Source organism: Myotis lucifugus, unplaced genomic scaffold (assembly GCF_000147115.1).
Source record: "Myotis lucifugus unplaced genomic scaffold, Myoluc2.0 scaffold_112, whole genome shotgun sequence".
Taxonomy (NCBI): domain Eukaryota; kingdom Metazoa; phylum Chordata; class Mammalia; order Chiroptera; family Vespertilionidae; genus Myotis; species Myotis lucifugus.
In genome coordinates, this window is record NW_005871160.1 from 1,503,510 (window position 1) to 1,530,069 (window position 26,560).

A 26,560-nucleotide genomic window follows, 5' to 3' on the forward strand; every position below is an offset into this window, starting at 1 on the left:
GCTTGAAAACAGAGGACACTGAGAGTCTTTGCCACCACTCTGCACAGGCGCCCCAGCACCTCTGGGAGAGAAGGTAGACTGTAAAACAAGATGCTGCCTGTCCCTTCACATATCGTAAAGGACTTGCAACGTAATCTGATCAAGTAGCATGTCACCAGCATTTTAAAGTAAAGTTTTAATTCCATTAGTATAGTTTTTTAAATGTTTAAAAATAAATTGTGACTCAAATTGTTTTCAAGTCTGTAAAACACCATGTTTCCACAGTCTTCAATTGCTGCCAAATTTGGGGGAGAATAAGCAGCATATAATTAAATAAAAATTAAAATGTCTCCAATTATAAAGGTTCCAGTTAAATATACCTTTTAGAATTACAAAGAATTAACTATACCACTATGATCTAAAGCAAGAAAATGGTGGTTTGTCATCATTTACAAACATAAATGTGTTCACAAACTTTCTAAATATTCAATATATACACCCAGAGAAATCTCGCCTTAAGACAATGATGGTTTTTATTCCCTTTAGTCTACCATTTGACACTATAAGATACTCACTGAAAAAATTAACACAACATTTAAATAACAATTAAGTTCATGAAAATTTACAAAATATAACCAATGTACTCTGACTTAAAATCACATCTTAAATATTTCAACTTAACTTTTCTGGCCTGATCAGACCTTTAAAAAATATTTACACACTGTTTTAATTTTAGGATATAAAACTGTAGCAATTTACTAAAGTTTTCATTATAAAAATTAATATAGCAATTCTCAAAATACTGAAAACAACCGTGTTATGAAAGCAGTACTTACATCATAACAACTTAGTTCTTTTAGAACACATCTTCAAGGCACATTTCAATTAGTAGTATTTATCTAAAGGTAGTAGCTTGGGCTTTAAGCTTCCAGTTTTCCATCACCTCAACCTTTCGATGATGAAGGGTGGGTGGAGGTAGGAGAACATTTCTACTTGGACAGCAGTATTCTCACTCATCATGGCCACGACCACAAACCACCCAGTTTAGTCCAAGAGGTGGTGTTATTTGTTTGGAGCCTGAAGAAGAGAATGAAACTTCTGCTCCTTTGGAACTACATCTTCACATTGGGTTCATCTTAATTTAAATCACTTGGTGAGTTATAAGTGCTACAAATTCCCATGATGTCAGATATATTGATATGTAAAATCAAATATAAATGATTTTGTGATTACCTCTGTTATGGTCCACTTTAATTAGGGCTGATATTCTAAATTTGCCTGTAATTATGACATTGAGATTTTCAAGTCTCTTAAAACACTACTGTTATTTAAATATATATATTTTTTATTGATTTCAGAGAGGCAGGGAGAGGAAGAAAAAGATAGAAACATCAATGGTGAAAGAAAATCACTGATCGGCTGCCTCCTGCATGCTGCCCACTGGGGATCGAGCCTGTAATCCGGGGCATGTGCCCTGACGGGGAATCGAACCTTGTGCGCCTGGTTCATAGGTCAATGTTCAATTACTAAGCCACACACACTGGGCACACTACTATTATTTTTTAATAGTTTATGTCCTAGGACCCTAAAATACAATCCGACATGCAATTTGAGGTATGGTTTAATTTTCAGTGAAGTTTAATACTAACCAAAGTACTAAATTAAACAAGATTAGTATTTTGGGGTAGTACTAATTTATTATGTAATTGATCTGATGCAAAGAACAAAAACGAATTTTTAATGCTACTTTGGAATTTCAAAAACATTATGAATCTACTATAATTTTGTATAATTTCCCTCAAGTCTCAGTTGAGTGTTTCCATTTTTTAAAGGTGATATCTTTAGATCTTTTTCTCACTATAGTTATATAATTGAGCAAAAATAGTCTTAAGTACAAAAAAGAAAATGGTCATCTATTACTTAACCAAGATATACTTTTCTGGTCCCTCACATTGGTCACTTTAGGGGCACTTATTCAAGTTCTAAAATAGCAGCTTTTTAATTAAGGCAGCATTGCTTTATTCTTACCTGTTTTTCTATTAACTAATCGATTAGAGTTCAGAAGACCAGTTTTACACTCAAAAGGCCTTTATAATGTAAGAAGAGTTAACACAAACATTCTTCTCAATGTTTAAAAAGTATATAAAAAGTTATTTTATTCAAAGTCAGCAAGTACCTTATTTTTCTATTTGGAATTCTAAAGTAATTATAGTCATTTCAGAATGTGTAAACCATGAAATTACCTTTTAAACTAACTTCAACAACAAAGTACAAGTTTTCCTACAAAAATACTACATAGGAGATATGGCACTTTTTCCCTGAAATAAGAATTTAATATTTGGACAAAAACTGTAAACTTTTGATTACATTCAAAACATAACCTTTTAAAGACTTGTATTACTTGAGGCTTTGGCAACTGAAGCATTTTAACAACACAATGATGCCAACAGTTTGTTCTCTTATATGTGCTACCAGGAGGTAAAAAAAGGCTTCCTGCAGTGGAAGGTCTGGGTGAAGGAACTGTTGAGCTGGGAAATCCGACCCTTCGCTCTCCCTGGACTGTGTTCCACAAGCACACAAGGCATCTGTACCAGCTGGACAGGACTCTTCCCTTCCCTCAAAGCCTGGGCCAGGTTTAAGATCTGTGAAAAGGAGATATTTTCACCAGTTCAAAAAAGATAAAAACCCTTCAGTTCACTGACATTAGTTTAACCATTTATTCATAATTATAATTTTTATTTCATCTGTTTACGCTCAATAGATTATGATGAGGGTAACGGCCTTAAATATATATTGTATGGACGTATGTATGTTTATACATACACACACACACATATATATACACAAGTGCACAAATTTAAAATTAAATAACTTTTGCCAACTGGTACCTTTAAAATATTCTAGAATGTCCAAGAAGAATGAAATCAGAGACTGAATAAACACATTCTTGGCATAGAACCTAAACAAATACTGGTCTAAATAGTCTGGTTTTAAAACTAAATACTTGCCTTATCCATTCATTCAACAAATACATTTACTGCAAGCAAACTACATGGTAGACTCTGTTCTAGTGTTGGGATACAACACTAAAAAAGCAAACCAAATCCCTGCCTTCATGGAGCTCCATTTTAGCAGGAGAAGGAATCGATAAACATTATGAATAAGTAAATTACACAATGTACTAGAAGACAAAAGCGCCATGAAAAAGCAAGATGCATGGCCAGTGGGCAAGTGGGTTACAGAATTGGAGAAGGCAGCCATTTAAAATAAAGATTTAAGAGCTAACTCTTAAGTAGGAAACATAAACTAGGAAAAGGAAGAAGTTTATACATGTTTTCAAGCAAAAATAGAAGCATGGAAAAAGGAGCGCTCTTTTATTTTTAATTTTTTTTTTTGGTTAATCCTCACCCAAGGATATTCTTCCATTGATTTTTAGGGAGAGTGGAAGTGAGAGGGAAAGGTAGAGAGATAGAGACCAGGGCCCAGGCCAGGGAGGAGCCTGAAACCAAGGTATGTACCCTTGACTAGAATCGAACCCTGGACCCTTTGGTCCACAGGCCGATGCTCTATCCACTGAGCCAAACCGGCTAGGGCGAGGGCTTTCTCTTGGAAAGCTCACGTTTTATGGAAAGTACACCAGTACTGGAAATAGGGTTGAAATAAATAAATAACTTTTTAAGTTAGTGATTGACTTGAGAGAAACATTATTTTGTTGTTCCACTTTTTTTTTTCTCTAATATTTTCTGAGGTCTAGTGTTCCATATTGGCACAGGGAAAAAATAAACATTTTGCCCTACTGCTACTTAATGTAAAATTCAAAACACAGTTTATCTTTAACTTTCCTAAACATTACTAGCCTAGATTTTAAAAGAAATTTCTTCATTCTAGTTTTGAGTTCCATTCCACATCTTTCTTTTTTTTAAAATATATTTTATTGATTTTTTAGAGAGAGGAAGGGAGAGGGATAGAGAGTTAGAAACATCGATGAGAGAGAAACATTGATCAGCTGCCTCCTGCACACCCCCTACTGGGGATGTGCCTGCAACCAAGGTACATGCCCTTGACCGGAATCGAACCTAGGACCCTTCAGTCCGCAGGCCGACGCTCTATCCACTGAGCCAAACCGGCCAGGGCCCATTCCACATCTTTATGTGAAGAATTAGAGCATGTCACTAATTATTGTATAAAACTAAAGAGTTAGTATAAACGAGGGCAAAAGACTTGGTTGTACAAAGTACAAATCATAGTTAATTGGCAAAACTGAAAAGAGGGATTTAAGGGATAATAACAAGTGATAGAAATAACACAAGTAATTTGACTCAATTAAGGAAATAGCTAAATGATGATTCTGTTGTTTGGAACATAGGTTAGTGTTATTTGTTTTTGTTTGTTAAGTCTCTGTTTCATTAAGCACTGATTTATTTTAGAATATAAAAATACTACCTGATTTTTCACACCAGATTTTAAAAAATACAGTTAAAACTAGAGAGCTACATAATGATGTACACGGTCAGGTGCCCTGCTCTTTCTGGTTTCAAATAAGTCAAAATCAAATAAAAAAAAATTAAGTTAAATTAAAACATATAAAGGCATTATTTTATTTTTTATTTCCCCATATCTCTTTTTTTAATATATATATATTTTTTATTTCAGAGAGGAAGGGAAAGGGAGAGATAGAAACACCAATGATGAGAGAGAATCATTGATCAGCTGCCTCCTGCACGCTCCCCACTGGGGAATCAAGCCCACAACCCAGCATGTGCCCTGGCCAGGAATCAAACCTTGACCTTTTGGTTCATAGGTCAACTGAAGCTCAATCACTGAACCACACCAGCCAGGCTCTTGCCCCCTATCTTGATCCTGTGATTTTTCTATTTTATTATACACATCTGTATAATACTAGAACTCCTTTGTGAATGAGATAGGATATTAATAAATAAAAATCAGATAGAGACTGGTATATCTTTTAATAGACCACATTCAGTAATGGAATATCTCTATATCTTTTCAGATAAATTTTAAAATTTAAATTCCTCATGTACCAACTTTAATCAACACTTAAAAAGCTTACAAAATTATTTACAGCTTTTATTTTTTAAAATTATTCCTACGATAAAGATATATATTTAAGGATATGACAATGCCAGAAGATGGAGCATACTGATAAATTAATTTGTTTCCAGCAAAAAAGGTCAAATTCAGGCATAATTATTAATGCTTGAAAATTTAGCTCAAAAATAGTTGGGATGGTAACACTGCAATATAATTATAGCCACTGATCATCTAAGCCCTTCATTCATGCCTGAATTACGGGAAACATCCCTGTGAGGCTCCAGACTCTTCATCCACTGAGTAAACCGCACCCCACTGTCCAGCCTAACTTACAGTTCTTTCTTTTAAATGTTATTACTGATTTTACAGAGAGGGAGAGGGAGAGGCAGAGGGAGAGGGAGAGGGGGAGGGTGAGGGGGAGGGGGGAGGGGGGAGGGGGGAGGGGGAGAGGGGAAGAGGGAGACATCGATGTGAGAGTGATACATAAATCAGTTGCCTCTGGTAAGCACGCTGCCAGGGCCCGAAACCTGGCATGAGCCCTGACCAGGAATCAAACCAGCTCAACCAACTGGTGAGTAAATGATTATCTAATTTAATTATATTTATTCCTTTATTTTTACTTTTTAAAATATATTTTTATTGATTTCAGAGAGGAAGGGAGAGGGAGAGATAGAAACATTAATGATGAGAGAGAATCATCATCAGCTATCTCCTGCACGCCCCCTACTGGGGATCGAGCCTGCAACCTGGCATGTGCCCTTGACCAGAATCAAACCTGGGACCCTTCAATACACAGGCCAATGCTCTAACCACTGGGATAAACCAGCTAGGGCTAATTATATTTATTTGTTAAAGTTATATAACAGTCAGTGCAAAATCTAGACTCGTCTTTTTGCCCCAGGGATGCAGCAAACAGCCAGCTTAAATGTATATTTTAGGAAGAAAAAGTTAATTTAACAAGTCACCAAAAGACAGTGTTTACAGTGTAATTTATTTTCATTTCAAGTCTTCCTTTTGGAATTTAAATACTACTAACAGAGTAGAAGACCCATTGTAATCTGTCAGTCAGCCCAGCCTACAGGTCCACAGCAGCGGACCTAATATCTTGTATTTCTTCTTAGAGGAGGTGAGAAGGGGTGAGATGACTGAGTTACAATTAGTACTTTTATGCCCCAATCAGTGCTCAACCTTGGTGACATGGTTATTTACTGACTGCTCTTGCAAAGGCCAAACACGTTCTACTATGAGACAAATAATCAAAAGGCACCAGTGCTCTAAGAAGGTGGAATTGGGAGGGAAAAGATAACAATCAGGAAAATACTGATAGTTACCAAAATAAAGACAAAGAATTCACAGTAGGGTTCTGGGTAACTAAACAAAATACAATAAAGTCAGTGGTATCTAATTTACAAGACAATAGAGGAAAGATACTATTGAAATCAACTTCATTTCTAATCATCTGAGCTATTTTGGTTCAGCATAAAACAGTATCTGGGTCACAATGGAGAAAAAAGTTGATTAGTATTTCAAAGAGGAATTTTTTTCTTAGCAAGCTTGTGAAAAAGTGACCTACCTGGCCCCTCATCACAGACATCTGACTTTCAAAAGTGGCTTTGTTAAATCTTTTGTCAGTCTATCACAGAAAAGAAAAAAAAATCATTATAATTACAAAATTCAAGATCTTTGAATCAAATATTTGAAAACAAATGAACTCTTTCAACTTGGCCCCTAAGGTCATTAGAAAGTTTTTACCTGAGGTATTTTTATATACCCCTAGAATGATAAGAATAGTTTATTTATACTCTAACTTGTTCCAGGAAGGATTTAAAATGACACTCTAGCCCAGCAGTTCTCAACCTGTGGGTGGTGACCCCTTTGGAACACACATATATAATTACATATTGTTTTTGTGAGTAATCACTATGCTTTAATTATGTTCAATTTGTAACAATGAAATTGGGGGTCACCACAACATGAGGAACTGTATTAAAGGGTCGCGGCATTAGGAAGGTTGAGAACCACTGCCAATGAGTTTAGGTTTTTTTGAAAGAAGTAGATTATTACAGGTCACCAAACATTTGTTATAATTTTTAGAGTCATTACTTAAATATTCAACTTTTGAAGAAGTAACTTCTCAAGTTTTAAGTTTCATTTCAAGAATACTCACAGTTAAGTGTAACTTCACAAATTTATGTTCCTGCAGAGTAAGAGTAAAACTGCTAATTTCTTTCTGTTATGTCAAGTTCTACTGCAAGAAGTGATACCAAAAACAGTAAACTACAAATTAACTCTATCGAGAAAACCTCTTTTATTTTAAGATTTCATTTTCTGTAATAATTAAAACTAAAAATTTATTTACCTTAAAAAGTTCATAGAGATCTTCACATAAATCTTGCACAAAATTCATGTCAGAAATACTTGGTAGAACCAAGTTTCTTGTTTCTTCAGAAAAAGGAACTTTTGCTTGAGGAAGCCAAGCCCAGTGAAATGGATCTAATAGAAAAAAAGGTTTCTAATCAGAGGGGGAAAGGGTGTATTTTGACCCACATTTATCCTAGTTCTTTTGTTTTGTTTTTTTATTTTGTATATCCTGGTTCTTTTCCTACAATTCCCAGGTTCTCAAAAAACAAACAAACAAAAAACAGACAGGAGAGAGAAGTTGTCAGAGAACAATTATCCTTTGCTATCTAGATTACTCAGATTCCAAGTGTGGATTTTCAATTCAGACAACAAAACACAAGGTTTTACCTAGTTAGGTTTCTGGGTTTTAAAGAATAAGAGTTTTGATATGAGTCTATTTCAAACAGCCCTATATAAATACATATATTTGAATCTCTGGTTCCTAAGTTTGGAAATTAAGAGATAGCTATAATCTGTTTAGAGCTCTAGATCAAAAACTTGTTGGCTGAGGTCTCCCTGCCCTTCCAGCCACAAATCATCAGGAATTGGCCACACACACACACACACCCCATGATCTTCTAAAATTTTAAACCATCAGTAGGTAAATAGGTGAGTAGCTTTAAGGGATAAAAGACCCACCATTCCCAGCTAACTGTAGTTCTCTTCCAAGAGGACCATTATCTCCACAGCCAGGACTAAAAGATTTGTAAAGCAGTAAGAGTGCATATTCAGTTTCCTGCGTATCTCCCTGAAGTTATATCCAATTTCCTTTTTATCGTTCCCTCATCAATTACATCAAAAGAAAAGCCTTTATTCTAACTCCTGACTCTACTTCCAATCCCTACCCCACAATTTTACTATCACTCTCTCCCACCAGTGATCGCATGGGAGCCTCTCCAAAGGTCCATTTGCAGTCCTCATCTACTTAATGTCTCTGTATCACATAGCACTGTTTTCGATCATCTCCTGATTTCCTAATGTGCCTTTGGAGATACCACTCTCAAAGTTTACCTTCTGTCTTTTAAGTCACTTCTCTCCTAGGATGGCTTTTCTTCTTCAATGTCACCACTCCCTCAGATTCTATCCTTACTCCTTTTTTCTTGTTCATTTACAGAACAACCATGAAACACTGAATACTTACGTACTTTGAATTATCCTAGTGATGGTTTGTTCACCATGATTTCCCTGGGTAATAGCAAACAACACCATGACTCCCACTACCAAGGTGACAGTTTAAAAACTATATCCTCAATACTATTTCTTCTTTCAAGTTCAAAGACCCTCAATCCCCAACTGTGTGTTTGATAAAATTTCCCACATGTATTGTAGGTAACTTTAACTTAACACTTTTAAAGTGCAATATGTATACAAATTCCAAATCATTAGAGAAAAATAACTGAAACGAAGACATATCAGGTCAGTTCAATAAAAACAGGAAAAAAAGAAATAATTGGAATTTAAGGTAAAAAAAATAAGATGGCAGTAAAAGTTCAAAATATCAATAGTTTATTGAGATAAGCTACAGAATTAAGTGTACCTATTACAAGAATCTCAGGCTAGGTTAAAAAATATCTGGCTAAGTGATGTTTATGAGTCATATACTTAAAACAAAATAATGAACGTTAAAAATAGAAGTATAGAATAATACCAGGTAAATGCTAATAAAAAGAAATAAAGTATACCAGTGTTGCAACAGACAAAAAAACCGTAAGAGGAATAAAGCAGGATATATTTCACACTGATAAAAGAACAAACCACAGGCAAAATAAAGTGCTGGGCCATTAGGAATGTGAAATACAAAGCAAAAACTGTATAGAAATGTAAGAAATTGACAAAATCACAATCACAATGAACTTTAACTTTCTCTCCAAAATTAACATATCAAATAGTCAAAAAATAAGTCAAGAATATGATTTGACTAACAACTAAAAAGCTTTAATTGTGCCCAAACACATTCTTTTCAAATACAGTCCTTCAAATTGGCCATATATTAGATTACATAGAAATTATTAACAAGTGTCAAAAAGTAGATTTCACCAGACACATTCACAGATCAAAAAGTAAGAAAACTTGAAAATAACAATGGACAGTTTTTTAAAAAAATCAACTGATCTAGAAAGTTTACAATCGAACAAAATACTTCTAAATTACTCCTGTCAAAAAGAAAATCTGGCCCTAGTCGGTTTGGCTCAGTGGATAAACCATCGGCCTGCGGAATGAAGGGTCCTGGGTTTGATTTCAGTCAAGGGCACATGCCTGGGTTGTGGGCTCAATCCCCAGTGTGGGGAGTGAAGAAGGCAGCCAATCAATGATTCTCTCTCATCATTGATGTTTCTCTCTCTCTCTCTCTCTCTCTCCCCCTTCCTCTCTAAAAAAAAAAAAAAAAGTGTAAAAAAATTTAAAGAAAATCTGAAAGTATGAATCTATAAAGCAGAATAATAGAGCAGCATGCCCAATCTATGGCTTAGTCAAAATGATACCTAGAGAAAAACATATAGGAAAGCAATATAGGATAAATACAGAAGAAAATAACAATGGAAAACAAATTATCAACAAAAAAGCAAAAGCAAATAAACTGAAAATTTGATCAATATTTTATAATAGACAAATCTTTGGTAACTCTAATGAAGAAAAAAAGGCTACTAATGAACAGTAGAAATTTAAGAGAGGCATAGTCATAGATACCGAGATTACTTTTAAAATTTATTACACATATTTTAAACATATACAAAGATAGAAAAAAAACTAGTACTATGAGCTCCCATATTCTGAATAACCCAATTCAATTATTCCCAAATTTCTATAAAATTGGTTTCATCTATCCTCAAGTATTTTAAGGCAAATTCCAGACAACAATTCACCACTAAATACTTAGTAAAACAGAGAAATTTTCTTATTTATAAAAAAATTATATAAAAAACTTTATACCCATAAATCTCAACTCAATATATGGACAATTTTAAGCAAAATAAACATGTCTAAAACTGGCTTAAGAAGACACAGAAACCAGACTTTTGAGACATAGAAACCAAACCAGTAGAGACTGGTAAGACAGTTAAAGCACCAGTCACTAAAAAAAGGGGGAGGGAGCTAAGACTTAAATTGTTTTATCAGTGAATGTTCCCCAAAACATTAAAATAAAGCTCTACCAAAGTATTAAACAGATAATTACCATGTTATTTATATACTAGAGGCCCGGTGCATGGATTCGTGCACTGGTAGGGTCCCTCGGCTTGGCCGGCAGGGATCGGGCCGAAACCGGCTCTCCGACATCCCCCGAGGGGTCCTGGATTGTGAGAGGGCAGTTCTCTGGTGACGCACCCCAGAATCGGGCTCCCTCCTCTCTGGTTCTGGGTACATCACCCGAGAACCACAGCTGCCAAGTCACCTGGTGGCCAGTGCGTGTCATAGCTACCGGTCGGATGGTCAGACAGTCGCTTAGGCTTTTATACATATAGATAATATATATATTTATCATATATATATTTAAATTTGGAAAGCTATCAAAGTTACTTTACAATGCTAACACAAGCCAAAAAATCAAAACCAGACACAGTTAACTAAAGATAAGTGAAAATACATGGTAAGTCCCATGTAGCACACATCTCTGCATCTAGTGCCTAAAATTAAGTCCTAATGAATGATATGTCACCTGGTTTTTATTCTGCCAGTTTAATGATCATAAATTTTGTTCCCTTCCTTTTCTGGAAAAAGGGTAATTAGAGAACCTACAGAAGGTTCTAAATACTCACATGCTCTCCACTCATCAGGATGTTTAAAAGGAAATGCTAGACCATTATCAATTGCAGCTACTTTAATAAGCGATTCTTTCTCATCAACCCATTCTGCTTCCTAAAATGAAGAAAAATGGTTTGTTGATAAAAAAATGTATATAAACATTTTCAACAGATAAAGTATTTATAGTAATTACTGAGGTTTAAATACACTTTATCTGAAGAGTCTATATAAAAAATAAGTCCCCAGAAAGTTCAAATTCACCATTAAAAGGCAGAGGCTGTCTTAAAAATCAGTAAGAATTTCAAATCACTAGTGAAAAATTTTATATTACAAATTTAGGTAGTAATGGTCTGTTTTTTCCCCCCTCTTTAGGGAAGAGGGCTTGGAATTATTAAGACATAAAGTATTACTCTGGCCCTAGCTGGTTTGGCTCAGTGGATAGAGCATCGGCCTGTGAAATCAAAGGTCCTGGGTTTGATTCTGGTCAAGGGCACAAGCCCAGGTTGCAGGCTCCATCCCCAGTAGGGGGTGCGAGCAGGAGGCAGCTGATCAATGATTCTCTCTCATCGTTGAGGTTTCTATCTCTCGCTCCCTCTACCTTCCTCTCTGAAATCAATAAAAATATATATATTTTAAAAAGATGTATTTTTCTGGATAATTATTGCTCAATGCATTGCTTAAATCAGGGTGGGCAAACTTTTTGACTCGAGGGCCACAATGGGTTCTTAAACTGGACCGGAGGGCCGGAACAAAAGCATGGATGGAGTGTTTGTGTGAACTAATATAAATTCAAAGTAAACATCATTACATAAAAGGGTACAGTCTTTTTTTTTTTTAGTTTTATTCATTTCAAACGGGCCGGATCCGGCCCTCGGGCCATAGTTTGCCCACGGCTGGCTTAAATGTATGAAAGTTACAAAATATGGACATTTTAAACAACTCAATAAGTTACCTTATTAAAACCTAGTCTTTTGTAGGGGCCCATAGAAATAATTCATTTAAAATACAAAACATTTCTAAACAGTACTGCCCAAAGACTATAGCTAAGTATAATAAGGTCCAGTAGAAGGAACCTCAAGAAACTCTTGATTACAGAACCTAGGCCATTCCTAACTTCTATATTCCTCTATAGCAGAAACAAAGACTTCAGGAGCAAGAAGGTTTATGTGTTAAAGAGTACTTCCTATTATTTAAAGATAGACAGTTGCCATTATCAAGTGGCCTACGTAAAATAATAAAAGGTAAATTTGATAATTTTAAAATTAAAAGTAGATGAGTGAGAAAAATGCCATGGTACATTAACACAATGGAATACTACCTGGCTGTGAAAAGGAAGGACATCTTACCTTTTGCAAGAGCAGGGATGGACCTGGAGAGTATTATGCTAAGTGAAATAAGCCAGTTATCATATGATTTTACTTATATGTAGAATATGAACAAAATAAACTAACAAACAAAAAGAAATGAACTTACTAGGAATATATCCCAAGAAAACAGAAACACCAATCAGAAAGGATATATGCACCCCTATGTTCATAGCAGCACAATTTACCATAGCTAAGATCTGGAAACAGCCTAAGTGCCCATCAACAGATGAATGGATTAGAAAACTGTTGTACATCTACACAATGGAATACTATGCTGCTATAAAAAAGAAGGAATTCTTACCATTTGCAACAGCATGGATGGAACTGGAGAGCATTATGCTAAGTGAAATAAGCCAGTCAATGAAAGAAAAATACCACATGATCTCACTCATTTATGGATAATTAAGACCATTATAAACTGATGAACAAAAATAGATACAGAGGCAAAGCAACATTGAACAGACTGTCAAACTACAGCGGGAAGTCCGGGGAGGGTTGGCGGTAGGGGGGAGTGAAGGGGTGGTGTAAGAGATCAACCGAAGGACTTATATGCATGCATATAAGCATAACCAATGGACACAAGACACTGGGGAGTAGGGGAGGCCAGGGGAAGGTCAAGAGGAGAAAGAAAAAAGGAGACATATGTAATACTCTGTAATACTTTAAGCAATAAAAAAAATAAATTAAAAAAAAAAAACACGAACTTATAGCTAGAGGACAAACTGACAGCTATCAAGAGGGGAGAGGGGTTGGGAGGCTGGGTATAAAAGGTGAAGGGATTAAGCAAAAAAAAACAACAAAAAACCAACCAACCAAACAAACAAACAAACAAAATAACCTCATAGACACAGACAACAGTATGATGATTACTAGAGGGAAAGGGAGTTAGCAGTAGGTGAAGAGGGTAAAGGGAGAATAAATGGTGATGAAGGATTCTTGAAGTGGGGTGGTAAACACACAATGCAATATACAGATGATTTATTATAGAATTGTACACCTGAAACCTATATAATTTTATTAAGCAATGTCATCCCAATAAATTAAATAAATATTTTTAAAAATTTAAAAGTATTAGAGTAAAGGTTTATTTCCTTTAGTTTATATCAAATATCTCACTGAAAATGCACAAAATACTTAAAAGCAAAATAATGAAGTCTTCAGTAAAATAATGAAGTCTTCAGTAAAATCTAATTGCTCAAGATATACCAATATAAATATGTATATTTAAGTCTGTATTTTAAACCCATTTCTGCTATAACTGGCATTTATTTTTATTTCTATCATTTTTTCTGCTTACAACTCTATTGAGGTATAAGTCACACATAATATAAACTTCACATATTAAGTGTACAATTTGTTAAGCACTAATAGATGTGAAACCTTCACCCAAAAGTTCCTTGTGTCCCTTTGCAGTCCCTCCTTCCCGCTACCCACCCCAGGCAATCACAGTCTGCTTTCTGCCATAGGAATTGAGTTTGCTCTCTTTGGAGTTTTATAAACTGGAATCAGACAGTATGTTCCCTTTGTGTGCAGTTTCTTTCTTTTTTTTTTTTAATTTTTTTAAAATTCTTCACTCAGTTTTTTATTTTTTTGTTATTTTTATTGATTTCAGAGAGGAAGGAATGGAGAGGGAGAGAGAAATAGAAACAGAGAGAATCATTGATCGGCTGCCGCTTGCACGTCCCCTATTGGGGATCGAGCCCGCAACCCAAGCATGTACCTTTGACCGGAGTCAAACCCGGGACCTTTCAGTCTGCAGGCTGACACTCTATCCACTGAACCAAACCGGCTAGGGCTGTGTGCAGCTTCTTTCACTGCTTCTTTCACTCAGCAGGATTTTGAGATTCATCCACATTACTGCCTATATTGAGTTTGTTCTTTTTATTGCTAAGTACTATGACTATGAAGTTTTAAATTTCTTTGATAAACACTAAAAAAATAGAAACTTTCTAGAGTGATGCCATGGCTTTAAGTGATGAGAACACAGATTATAAGTATTGGAGGAATTATTTTTTTAACTAGTTGGAACTTTCTCAAATGTATAGACTGCTTTAAACCAGTAAAACTATTCTGAAAATATCTCTTATCCAAGTATTTAAAATTATGTAAATATTTAAAACTTTTGTCAAAGTCGACAAAAACTTATCTAAATTCTATCCTTCTGATGGTATTATGGGTCTATGCAGTCCATTATGTGTACACTAAACCCAGATTCTTATATAAGTAGTACATTTTTTTAAGTTCAATGTATATGATGCACAGGTAAAGCACACATATTCCATAGTACTATATGTCCTAATAATGATTCATAAGACTCAGAGAAAGAAGTGAATTAGTAATATATAAACATGACCTAAAATACCAGAAGCCTTTATTACATAAAAGCAAAATAAAACTGGTCCTACAAAAAATTCTCAAGCTCTATAATAAGTATGGTACCAATATGGTATCATTCTATTCTAATGCAGCATAAAAAAATAAAGTTGCATGGAGATATTTAAAAAGAATAGAATTTTAAAAATACTAGTATAAACAAGGGAAAAAAAGAAAAAAGATGAAGAAAAATAAAACACAGAAAAAGGAGATAAAAACCAAGGATCTGAGTGAAGGAAATGAGAAAATTATGAAGAATAACTTCAAGGAATCTTTTACAGAAATTGATTGTGTGTGTGTACACATATATATGTATGTATTCTTTTTAAGTCTCCTTACCTTAATTTCCTTTCCATTTTTCTTCTTTTCATATTTGATTAACCAATTATCATTTCCCCTGTCTTTCAAAACAGCAAAAATAAAACAAAACAAAACAAAAATCTGTTACTTTTTTTTAATGGGTATCATAGCTTAATATCAAGGGGAAAAATATAGTCAGTCACTTCTTGATTTTCAACTGTCATTGGTTATCTGTGACATATATTTATATATTAAAGCTCTAATTAACACAACAAAAATGTTCCAAATTAAAAAATGTTAGCTAACATTTATGTGCATTTACTCTGTGCCAGATATTTTGCTAGTGCTTAACATGCATATATATTTTATTGACTTCAGAGAGGAAGGGAGCGGGAGAGAGAGATAGAAACATCAATGATGATAGAGAATAGACTGGCTGCCTCCTGCACACCCCCTACTGGGGATTAAGCCTGAAATGCAGGCATGTGCCCTGACAAGGAATTGAACTATGACCTCTTGGTTCATACGCTCAACCACTGAGCCACACAGGTTGGGCAACATATATTAATTCATTTAATTCTCATAACGACTCTATGAGGTAGATACAATGATGGTCAAAGCTATTAAATCAAGGTTATTAAAATCAGGGATAATTTTTCTCTGCCTTAGAAAGAAAAAGCATCTAACCCCATTACCAAGAGTATGGTAATACTCTCACCTAATGTCTATACACGAGTATTCTAGACTCTACACTAATTTTAACTTTAACCTAAAACCATATTAATTAAGATTTTAAATCTAGAAAAGTACATATTATTTTTTGAGAAATCAATATAAATGAGTGACTATTTGAACCTGTGGTTCTCAAACTTCAGAGTGCAGCAGAATTACCTGGAAGACTTGTTAAAATACAAACTTCTGGCCCCGGCATGCAGTTTCTGTGCCAGTAGGTCTGGGGTGGGCTACTAGAAGATGCACGTGTAACAAGTCCCCACATAACACTGACCTTGTAGGCCAAGGACCACATTTGGAAACCACTGTGTTACATTACCTACATCACTGCTCCCTTCCAGTGCATAAAAAATTAAGAGTTTAATGTATTTATAGGCTATACTAAGTTATCTACAATCAAAATAAGCATCTAAAATAATTTATACAATCAAGTTTTAATTATTCATATTATGCAGACAGCATTTCTGATAACTGGCTTTGTCCAGCTGCCAAGAAACACCACACTATGGATAGAAACTGATCATGATCACCAGGACAGGAGCCTGCTTTGAATCAGGATCTCCAATTCTGCCAAACGGGTCAGGACCGACTGCATCTCTCTTTTTGAAGGCAGATAAAGAAAAAGTGGCCTCAAGACTTCTGCATCAAAACCTTATGTCTTTGATTTGGATGACAGGAGTTGAATACAGTTGGAAAGCTAACAAGATTTGACTGAACAAATGAGAGAACTTTAATACCTGTATTTCTGATGATGTAATCCAAAATCACTAATCTTTCAAATTGCGACTGAAATTGTTTTCTAGTATTCTCAGGCAAAGGGTCAGCTTCAAATTTCCTAAGCCAAAATTCGGCCTCCTTGTAACCTTCAACAAATAACTGAAAGGAACCAATCTATAATTTTAAGAACTATAGTTAGAAAAGAAAGTACAAGAACGAAGGGATTATTTTTTAAATTTCTCAGCAGTATCATAAAATATATAAACACAACAAGAAAAATAGAAGAGTTAACACTAATTTAGATAAGCCATATTTATCAAGAACACTATTTTACACACTAATGCTAAATAATCACATAAAGAATACATAGCACATAAAAAATGTTCAAGGAGCATAGCAGCTATTTTAGGATAAAAAGCATTTCTACCACTAAAATTATTGTTGTTAACATTAAAGGAGATACAAATTTAAATAGCACACAACGGCCCAGCCTGTGTGTGGCTTAGTGGTTGAGCGATCGACTCATGCACCAGGAGGTCACTAGTTCAATCCCCAGTCAGGGCACATGTCCAGGTTGCAGGCTCGATCCCAGTGGGGGCATGCGGAAGGCAGCCAATTGATGTTTCTCTCACATTGATGTTTCTATCTCTCTCTCTCCCTTTCCCTTCCTCTCTCAGAAATCAATAAAAACATATTTAATAAATAAATAAATAAATAAGTAAATAAATAGCACACAACACACAGATAAGGGGTGACCTAGTTGGCCTCATAAATACAAACAAATCACCACAAAGAAAATCTATTTTTTACCCTTTCTTAACAATTTATGGTCTTCTTGTTGGCATGAAATTTTAATGATTTCCTAAAGGTTTTCTCTAAAGCACTGATAATTAAGTCCTAGTAGTCATAAATATGTAAATAATATTCTTTTTTAGTCACATTTATTTCAGCATATCCAAGGAGTAACAGGCTTTGTAAAAATTTTCCAACTCCTTGCTTACTTGGAGTACAATTTTAAAAATAAGTTAGACTGACCATGAATTTCTATTCGAATTCTTTTATCTAGATCAGCGGTTCTCAACCTGTGGGTCGCGAACCCTTTGGGGGTCGAACAACCCTTTCACAGGGGTCGCTTAAGACCATTGGAAAACACATATATAATTACATATTGTTTTTGTGATTAATCACTATGCTTTAATTATATTCAATTTGTAACAATGAAATTGGGGGTCACCACAACATGAAGAACTGTATTAAAGGGTCGCGGCATTAGGAAGGTTGAGAACCACTGATCTAGATAAATGCACAGCTGTAACAACAAAACTGCAAGTCAAACAAACAAACAAAAAACCCCTAGATCTTTTTCTAATATACCTTTCTCATTAACCCTTCCCACCGTTGCTTAGCTAGCTGCTAATCATCCCTTAGTTTTATTTAAAAGTGGTAAGAAAAATCAAAAGCTAATATGTAGTGAGTAAACATAGTTACTACCATTTACTTTTGTATGTGCTAGGACTATACCAAGTACTTGACAGAAATCTCTTCATTTTATCCTCACAACCCTAAGAAGTAGGTTCGATCATTCCCCCATTTTATAGAAACTGGGGCTAGGAGAGTAAGGAACTAGCCTCAGGTCTCAGAGCTAACTGATAGAGAGGCTGGGAGTGAAATCTAAGTTTGACTCTGAATCTGTGCTCTAGCCATTATTTTATAAAGCTATAGATGCAACCTCCTCTTGCAAACATTCGCTAATCCTCCAAAATGGGTTACATATCCCTCCTCTATTCTGAGTTCCCGGCACTTACTATTTTGCATTGAGACTGCTTCTTTACTATAAAGCTCTTTGAAGATGAAAAAATTGTTTTCTTTACTATTCTATCCGCAGCCCACAGCACAATACCTAGCACATGGAGCTCAGGTAATAGGTGCTGAATTGGCCCCCAAATAAAGCTTATCACAGTAACTTACCTTTGGAGGGAGTCCTATTCGGTGAAATTTTCTACCTACTTTTGGCACTTTCTCTAAAGCATACTTTTTGCCTCTAGCTTTTGCACGGTCAATTGTACTGTAGTTAAATGTCTCACTGCCAAGCCAAACCACCTAGAAACATATGGTTTAGAAAAATAGTTATCAGAATTTGCATAATAGTATTTATATTCATATACATTATGAAACTCACTTGAATACTATAAATTAGCCAATTTTAATCCTATACGAAATGCCTCAGAGAATCTAAAATAGAAAGGCTAAGGGATTTTGCAGTCAATTAAATGGCACATCTTTCTCTCTGAGAGAAGCAGCCTAAAATTAGCCAGTGGGAGAAAGAAGTAACAGTCTTGAAATGTACAATTAGGAATGAATATTTTGAGGAAGTTTCTAAGGAAAAACAGTCTTTTGAGCACATTAGTTATCTCTACCTTTAACAGAATTTCTAAATCCCTGATCTTTACCTGCTTTTTAAAAACTAGTTCTTTTTCCTCTTTTGTTAGCATCACCTCAGCTCATGTGTGCAAGAGACATTCATTCCCTTGAGCACTTAGTGGCTCTACACTAGAATCGATTTGTTAGTCCCTCATGACTCTGAATTACCAAAAAAGGGAGTTCAATTTTAGGCTCTATCATTAGAAATATGTTCAGAGAACCAAAGTCCATGCTTAAAAACAAATTCTCCTTTACCCTTGTTTTTGGTACAATGCCCAGATGAAGCTTTTCATCCACTAGGGAGGCAGCAGCTTCAGAAAGGTATCCCTGGTTAGGAACCAAGCAGCCTCTGCCAAAGCAGCAAGGGCAGCAGACCTTATGAATATATTTGGTCCATTTTGGATTCAGTTGACTATAAGGCTCTTCCGATTTGGGTTTAAACACACCAATAGTTTTCTATAGGGGAAAAAAGTAGAAAATTTTATTAGACTTCTAATATAGAGATAATAATCCATAAAGTTCATTCTGATAAATCTTCCCAACACAGACTTGGACATAAAACCCTTAGATATTAAGGGATTTAGTTCCAATCACATTTTTACATTCATTCTCATTCAACAGTCTAAAATCAATAATCCCTGGGGCTAGTGGTTTTCAAACTGTGCTCTTGAGAAACCCTGGGGAAGGTGAGAGGGGAGGTGAGGCCAGGGCTCCAAGACCTCATGACAATTAACCAGATAGACTTCCATGCCTCCTGTTTTATATTACTGGCCTTCCAACTTATTAAAAGATTCCACTGATTTTAAAATGTGTGAAAACTACTGATCTAGATCAAACAGTTATTATTCAGTATCTGTTAAATATCCAAATTATGTTATTTTGTTTACTACCTACTTTTCCCACTTAATGTATATGCTAAAAGGGCAGGAACTGTCTTAGAACTGTATCCCAAGAACTCAGAACAGTACTTGACACATGCAGGCATTCAATCATGTTAAATTAATAAATCTAATGACAAAATGTGTTCTCTACACAGGTGACAAAGATAAAATATGAAGGTAATGACAGGCTATTAGTAAACATCTATATTGTCAGATTCTCTGACCCTAATCTTTTTTCCAATTATTTTTTTATGAACCAATTTTAAGTAAATTTTCTCATTTAAAAAAAAATTGCTCATGGAAATCTAATAGTCTCTCTTTACTACTGGTCTGATAAAATATATTCATATTAAATGTAGGGGCTGAATTATCCTTAGATAAGAAGTAAAAATCTTACTATAATTTTAAGTATGTAATTGCTTTATAATGCAAAAAGTCTAAACCACTAGTAAGAAAGTCAACAAGAACAAATTGAGGAATCAAACTTGGAATAAAGATTGAGATTGACATTACCTATATACTTAAAGCTCAAAGAAGACTTTATTTTAAATATAACTTGGATCTTTGCAAAAAAACATCTGGATGAAATTATAATCTCTATTCCTTCTAAAAAAAGGAACTGCTGGCTATGCATCATTCAGAAAGTTTTTATAAATGATAACATCGTACTGGAAAAATTCTAGACTAAGTGGAACAAAGTCCCATATCAGCTTCTCTTTTCTGCCCTAGAATTATACTTTGATTCATTTCACTTTCTAATGCCTTCAAACTTCAAACTTCCCAGGCTCCTTCTCTGGTTGTAATGTGAGGAAAAAATATTCCTAGCGTAAAATAAATCTTTGAAAAAAATCAAGCAACTTGGAAATGCCATTAAACAGATTTTGAAAGTTTAAACTTCTACTTTGCTTGGCTAATAGGGTTATAGACTACTGTAAGGTAAGGACTTATGATACTCAATAAATCTACAGCTGAAAGTGAGTAGATTTCAATCATTTCAATAAATGATTGAAACCAAATGTTAAAACAATAGAGAAAAAAAATCACACACCCACAAAACCTGATCTTTACTTCTAAAAAGAAGGTGCAATCAGATTTATTAAGAAAATATCTTCAGAAACTCACAATCACTTCACATTTAAATTAGTGTTTTCCAAAATTTATGTTATATGTATTAAGTTTGTGAAATTCTCACCCTCTTAGGATCCTTCACAAAGTAACTTCCACTTGAACCTTGAGAGATTCTTTCTGGAAGAACTCCAAATTCTATTGCTTGCTCTGCTTTCGATACAGTATCAGCAAATCCTGGATCATCCAAGAATGAATTCAACTCTGAAGAACCAACATTTACTGCATTGAGAAAAATCAATGTTAATATAGCACATGAAGAAGAAGAAAGACCAGCTAAGAAAATGCTCATGATATGAACCTATAATATTGGATCAGGCTAATAGCACCAGGACATGAAAGTATAAAAATATAATTATTATATAGGCTGCTTTGATCATCCCTTTTCCCCTCTCTACCCCCACTTCTCTTTAAGCTTCAGGTAATGACACATGGAACACAAGATCCCTATTGGATTAATCACAGTACTATGCACAATACTCTGAACTCCTCTCTTCAGTGATTTTGTTTTCCATTCTACCTAAGTCTCCACCTGCAAGGTCACACCTTAGATTTGTTATTACCAATACCTATACTCTCTCCATACTTAAAATTTCAAGCACCTTTTATCTTCCTAATTCACTCTCTCTGGTACCCTGAGCCCCCAAATTCGTCCACCTCACTGAGACCTACAAAGCAGTGACCTAGCATGTTTCCACTGATTTTCACCTCCTTTATGCCCTTATTTCCCTCCTTGGTCAGCTTAAATTAGGGTCAATCATCATATAATCACTCTCTTTCTCTTTGCTCTCATCAGGTCACCTGGAAAACCCCCAATCCTGGTTAAACCCAACTGTCAGCTCACCAAGCCTAGGTTCAGAGAGCTGAACTTGACAAGAGAAACACACACAAACACAATGCCTGGTCTCACTTGAAATCCATCACCGCAAACTTCAGGTGGGTATCATGCTGTTTAGGAAACCCTAATTCCCAATGTTACTGTATCAGAAGATTGGCCTTTCAGAGGTAATTCGGTTTAGATGAGGTCATGAGGATAGGGCCTCCATAAAGAGATTAGTGCACAGAGCTCTCTCTCTCCTTTTCCCTCTGCCATGTGAGGATACAATGAGAAGGTGACCATCTGCAAGCGAGGGAGGAGCCCTCATCAGAATATGACTCTGCTGGCTCCCTTATCTTGGACTTCCCAGACTCCAGAACTCAGAGGAGTAAATGTCTGTTGGTTAAGCCACCCAGTTTATGCTATTTTGTTATAGCAGCCTGAACTAAGGCAACTCCCCTGGTCCATAGACTCTCCCACTGTTCTGAACATACTCTCCTCTCCTCAAATTCCCAACACCTCCTCTCTCAGCAGTTGATCTAGCTTCCTATTTCACTAAGAAAAGAGAAGCAATCAGAAAAATTATCATTAGCCCTCAGCACCACGTATACCCACCCACGTCCTATCCATTCATCTACCACTACAGTGAACTGTCCAAGCTCTAAGATCAACTCTTCCACTTTGTGTACTAGACCCTATCTTAGGGACTACTCCAGAACATTTCTTCAGTAATTCATCCCTGCATCAAAATTTCCCTCTCTACTGGATCATTTCTCTCACCCCCCACATCCAATCCATCAGCAATAAATTCCCAATGTTACTGTATCAGAAGATTGGCCTTTAATAAATATCCAGAATCCAACCACCTCTCACCATCTCCATTTCCACCACGTGAATCAAGTCATTATCAACTCTCACCTATGTTATTACAAGTCTCCTAACTAGTCTTCCTTTCACCCATGCCCTTTTCATATTCAACAGAGAAGCTATAGCAATCCTTTTAAAATAAATCAGATCATATCACTCCTTTGTACAAAACAGCACAACGGTTTCTTGTCTCACTTGAAGAAAAAGTACGAGTCCTTATAATGGTCCCCAAGATGCTACCCAATCTCCCTTAACCTCCACTTTAATTTCTTATCACTTAACGTATAATTTACTTATTTGTGAGCTCCAAGAAGACAAGAATTTTTCACCGACAATGTCCAGCACTTTTAAAGTTCCTGGAACATAATAGCCACTAAATACACACTTACAGAATGAATTAATTGCTATTATATGCATCCAAGATTATAAAAATTCAAAACATAAACTTTTCTTAATTTAAAATTTGCCTTAATTCAGACAGAAATAATACTGTTATTTACTAATTTTTAAATGTTTGTGCTAAGAAAAATACTACAAAAAGGTCTACTCTAGGGGGTATATTTATCTTACTTAAAAGAATGTCATCTGTGTTCGCTTCGACGGCACATACACTAAAATTGGAACAATGCAGATTAGCATGGCCCCTGTGCAAGGATGACTCAAAAATTCGTGAAGCATTCCATATTTTAAAAAAGTCATCTAAGTATTTCAGTCATGGCTATACAATTGATACGCTAATTCAAAATAATTCTTATCTACCCCATGAAAATCCCTAAGAAGGAAGCAAGGAACTTTGTCTTTATTGTTCACTATGTATCCCTGAAGAGATGATACTTAATACTGAATTGAATAAATGTATTATTTAGGTGCTAGAGTAATCATTATTAGGTTCACAAGTTTGGTGACCTGAACCCTGCCTCAGTGCTATTCATCCTTTAGTTCTCATATGAGATGCAACTTCCTCAGCTAAGTCTTCCCACGACCCTAAAATCTAGGGCATAGCTTAATGGAACCCTCAGCTTGCCCCATCCAAGCACTGATTTCATCTATTAAAACTATTTGTTTTAATTGACCAATTCCTCCATTAGGCTACAAAGCTACAGGGGACAAGGCTGATGACCAGATATCCATTTGATTTCCCAAGGCCTCCATTTCTACTAGTACCCAGTAGGCACTCAAACATTTCATGAATGCTGAATCTCTGCAATAAATGGAAAATAAAGAATAGATTTATTCTTATTACTGGAATAATCTCCAACACACAATTGCTTACTACCTTTCAAAAAAGCTCAGTTATGGAGAATTGATCAGACACATAGAACTTCTACTTTTCTAATAACTTCTTCTAAATTAAGCCAAATTATCAGCGTCTTGAATCTAGATCCAGAAATACTGATAGCACCACCCCTTAGAATTACTTCTATTGAAATGGGCTTGAGGGAAGTTATAAGGAATAGTATAAAATCAATCACTTTTATTACAAAGGTATTATTCAAACATATAGTCTCTTCTCCAAGAGAATACATGATAGGTTATCATTTGTCACTTTTGTTTTTGTTCAATCTTTGTTTTAACTTGTATGGGCTCAGTGATTATATTTCTCTCAAGTTGGCTGCTCGGTAATCTGAAAATCAAATTTGTGGGCTGCCTTCATCAAATACCTGATGTGCATTTTGTGTACTTATCCAGCCTTCATTTTATGTAATTTATTATCCTTATTTCCCATTCTCATCTTTTCTCCTTACTTTTATTTATTTTTTATTAAATTTATTGGGGCAACATTGGTTAATAAGATCATATAGGTTTCAAGTGTTCACTTCTATAATACATAAAAATGTGTCCTTACTTTTAAATGATTTTATTTTGTTCCTACATTTATCAGCCACCATGAATCATTTAATGGCTTATAAACACACATTTGCTTTTACTTTAGTAGCTCTTTGTGAATTCTACCACTGTTCTCTTAATTGTTAGGCTCTCTAACAAAACTGGTATGTGCTCCTCGTATGTGTTAACTGGGACCTTGGAGAAGTCACTTCATCTGTCTCTGCTTCCTTAAAATGAGAATAAAAAATAGTACTCACTTCATAGGGTCGGTTATGAGTAATATATGATGTATATAGAACTACTAGAGGCCTGGCGCATGAAATTCGTGCGCGGGTACAGTCCCTAGGCCTGGCCTGCGATCAGGGCCATCTTCCCCGGCTGTCCACAGCTGGCCCCACCCTTCGCTGCCACCCACCCCCAGTTCCCGTTTGCCATCAGGTGATTGGAGCCTGCCAGCCAGGGGGAGGAACCGAGAGGTTGGCCATTTCCTCCCACCCGGTGGCCCTGCCCCCGCTGCAGGTTGCCCTCTGTGTGTGGGGCGACTGATGGGGTGGGGGCCTCAGTCTGGTGCCACCCGTGTTCCCCGCCACCCACCCCCAGTTCCCTGTTCGCCATTGGGCGATCAGAGCCTGCCAGCTGAGGAAGGGGACCAAAAGGTGGTCAGTGCGCCTCATAGTGACTGGTAGTGTTTGTTCTGCCATTAGGGTCAATTTGCATATTACCCTATTATATAGGATACCCTGCATTTACTGTTATGAAGGTATTAGTTATTACCACCTTTATTACTCTCCAATTCACTGATTAAAATGACAATTAGAACAAGGAATGACACTAATCCTTCTACTTTGACACTGATCCAACGACACTGGTTTATGCTGGTTCTAGACTTTGTCAAATGCCTTGTTAAAGATGAGATATATGACATCCTTCACTAAAGTACACAAATTACATAAACAGGATAGTCATAAATTATGCTACTATTAATCTACAGGCAAGAATTTATTGAAACTAAAGAGGTGGCTTCGTGGAAAATGGATGGAAAGGACAAAGGAAGTTAACGTACTCACTGAAAAATAACTAAACTTAAAAATCTAGTTAAATTACTCCATCATAAATTTTTTAGAAGACTGGTTTAAAATTTGTAAAATAACTTTTACAATTCCAAACTACTTTTAAATGCATTAAAATAAGACCTCCATAATAAAAAACCAAAAGTAACTATTTTATAACACTTGGGGATGCACAGCAAAATGGAAAAAATATGCAGGACCTGAAGAACCAGGCTCAGGCCTGGCTTTACCACTTCCTGGATACTTAACTGTGGCTGACCTCTGAGGTTCTATAACTACTAGTCAGTACAGTTTTATTCGTCTTCAATCCTCATGACAGGGACGGGGGTGAATAACTAACTTGCAGTGCTATAGTGAGATTTAATGAAGTATACACAAAAAGATCTTAAACCATAAACTGTGATAGAAGTTATTACCATTTAAAAAGTAAAAAGGGGGATAAACGTACTTAGAATACTAGTATGTTATCCCCCTTTTTACTTTTCCTAGCCTTAATATTACTTAGAAAACCTCACTTTCACAGAATAAATGCACTTTTAAGGTTTTAGGCTCTTAAAATATAGCTACACAGGTAACTTTGGGGTAGAAAAAGGCAAGCTAACCACACGGGTCTTAAGTTACTTCACAGACTGGATTCTACGTAATATATACCCAACTACCAGTGTAGCTAGGTCAATGTGGGTCCATTTGTGATGCGGTTCCAACTTCATGTTTGTTCTGTTAAATGCTGTACTGTCAATGCATCCATTAGCTAACGTTATGATGATAGCCGACCTGCACCTCCGAACCAGTTTGCTAAAGCTTTATGGTTAGTATAACCCTTGAATTGGAAAGTCTGCTTCCCTTAGGCCTGATTTATTTAACAGCGGTTCTCAACCTGTGGGTCGTGACCCC

At 35.7% G+C, this 26,560-nt stretch overlaps 1 protein-coding gene and 1 pseudogene across 5 annotated transcripts in view; one reads left to right on the forward strand and one right to left on the reverse strand.

The window, feature by feature from the left end:
• Positions 1-228: 228 nt before the first annotated feature.
• The window catches only part of PI4K2B (phosphatidylinositol 4-kinase type 2 beta), a 28,489-nt gene continuing 2,157 nt past the window's right edge, over positions 229-26,560 (reverse strand). The window contains exons 2-11 of one of the 5 annotated variants that reach the window (XM_014459657.2): positions 21,153-21,307; positions 19,335-19,535; positions 18,627-18,758; positions 16,679-16,832; positions 15,249-15,310; positions 11,184-11,283; positions 7,391-7,524; positions 7,199-7,228; positions 6,605-6,664; positions 229-2,621 (exon numbers count right to left, since the gene is read on the reverse strand). In XM_014459657.2, coding sequence (XP_014315143.1) covers positions 2,448-2,621; positions 6,605-6,664; positions 7,199-7,228; positions 7,391-7,524; positions 11,184-11,283; positions 15,249-15,310; positions 16,679-16,832; positions 18,627-18,758; positions 19,335-19,535; positions 21,153-21,307 — 1,202 coding nt within the window. In that variant the 3' untranslated portion in view covers positions 229-2,447. Of the gene's footprint in view, positions 2,622-6,604; positions 6,665-7,198; positions 7,280-7,390; positions 7,525-11,183; positions 11,284-15,248; positions 15,311-16,678; positions 16,833-18,626; positions 18,759-19,334; positions 19,536-21,152; positions 21,308-26,560 lie in introns of all 5 variants that reach the window. The other 4 variants (XR_002830388.1, XR_002830389.1, XM_014459658.2 and 1 more) reach the window with 4 other exon arrangements.
• LOC111826946 lies at positions 23,359-23,458 on the forward strand (annotated as a pseudogene).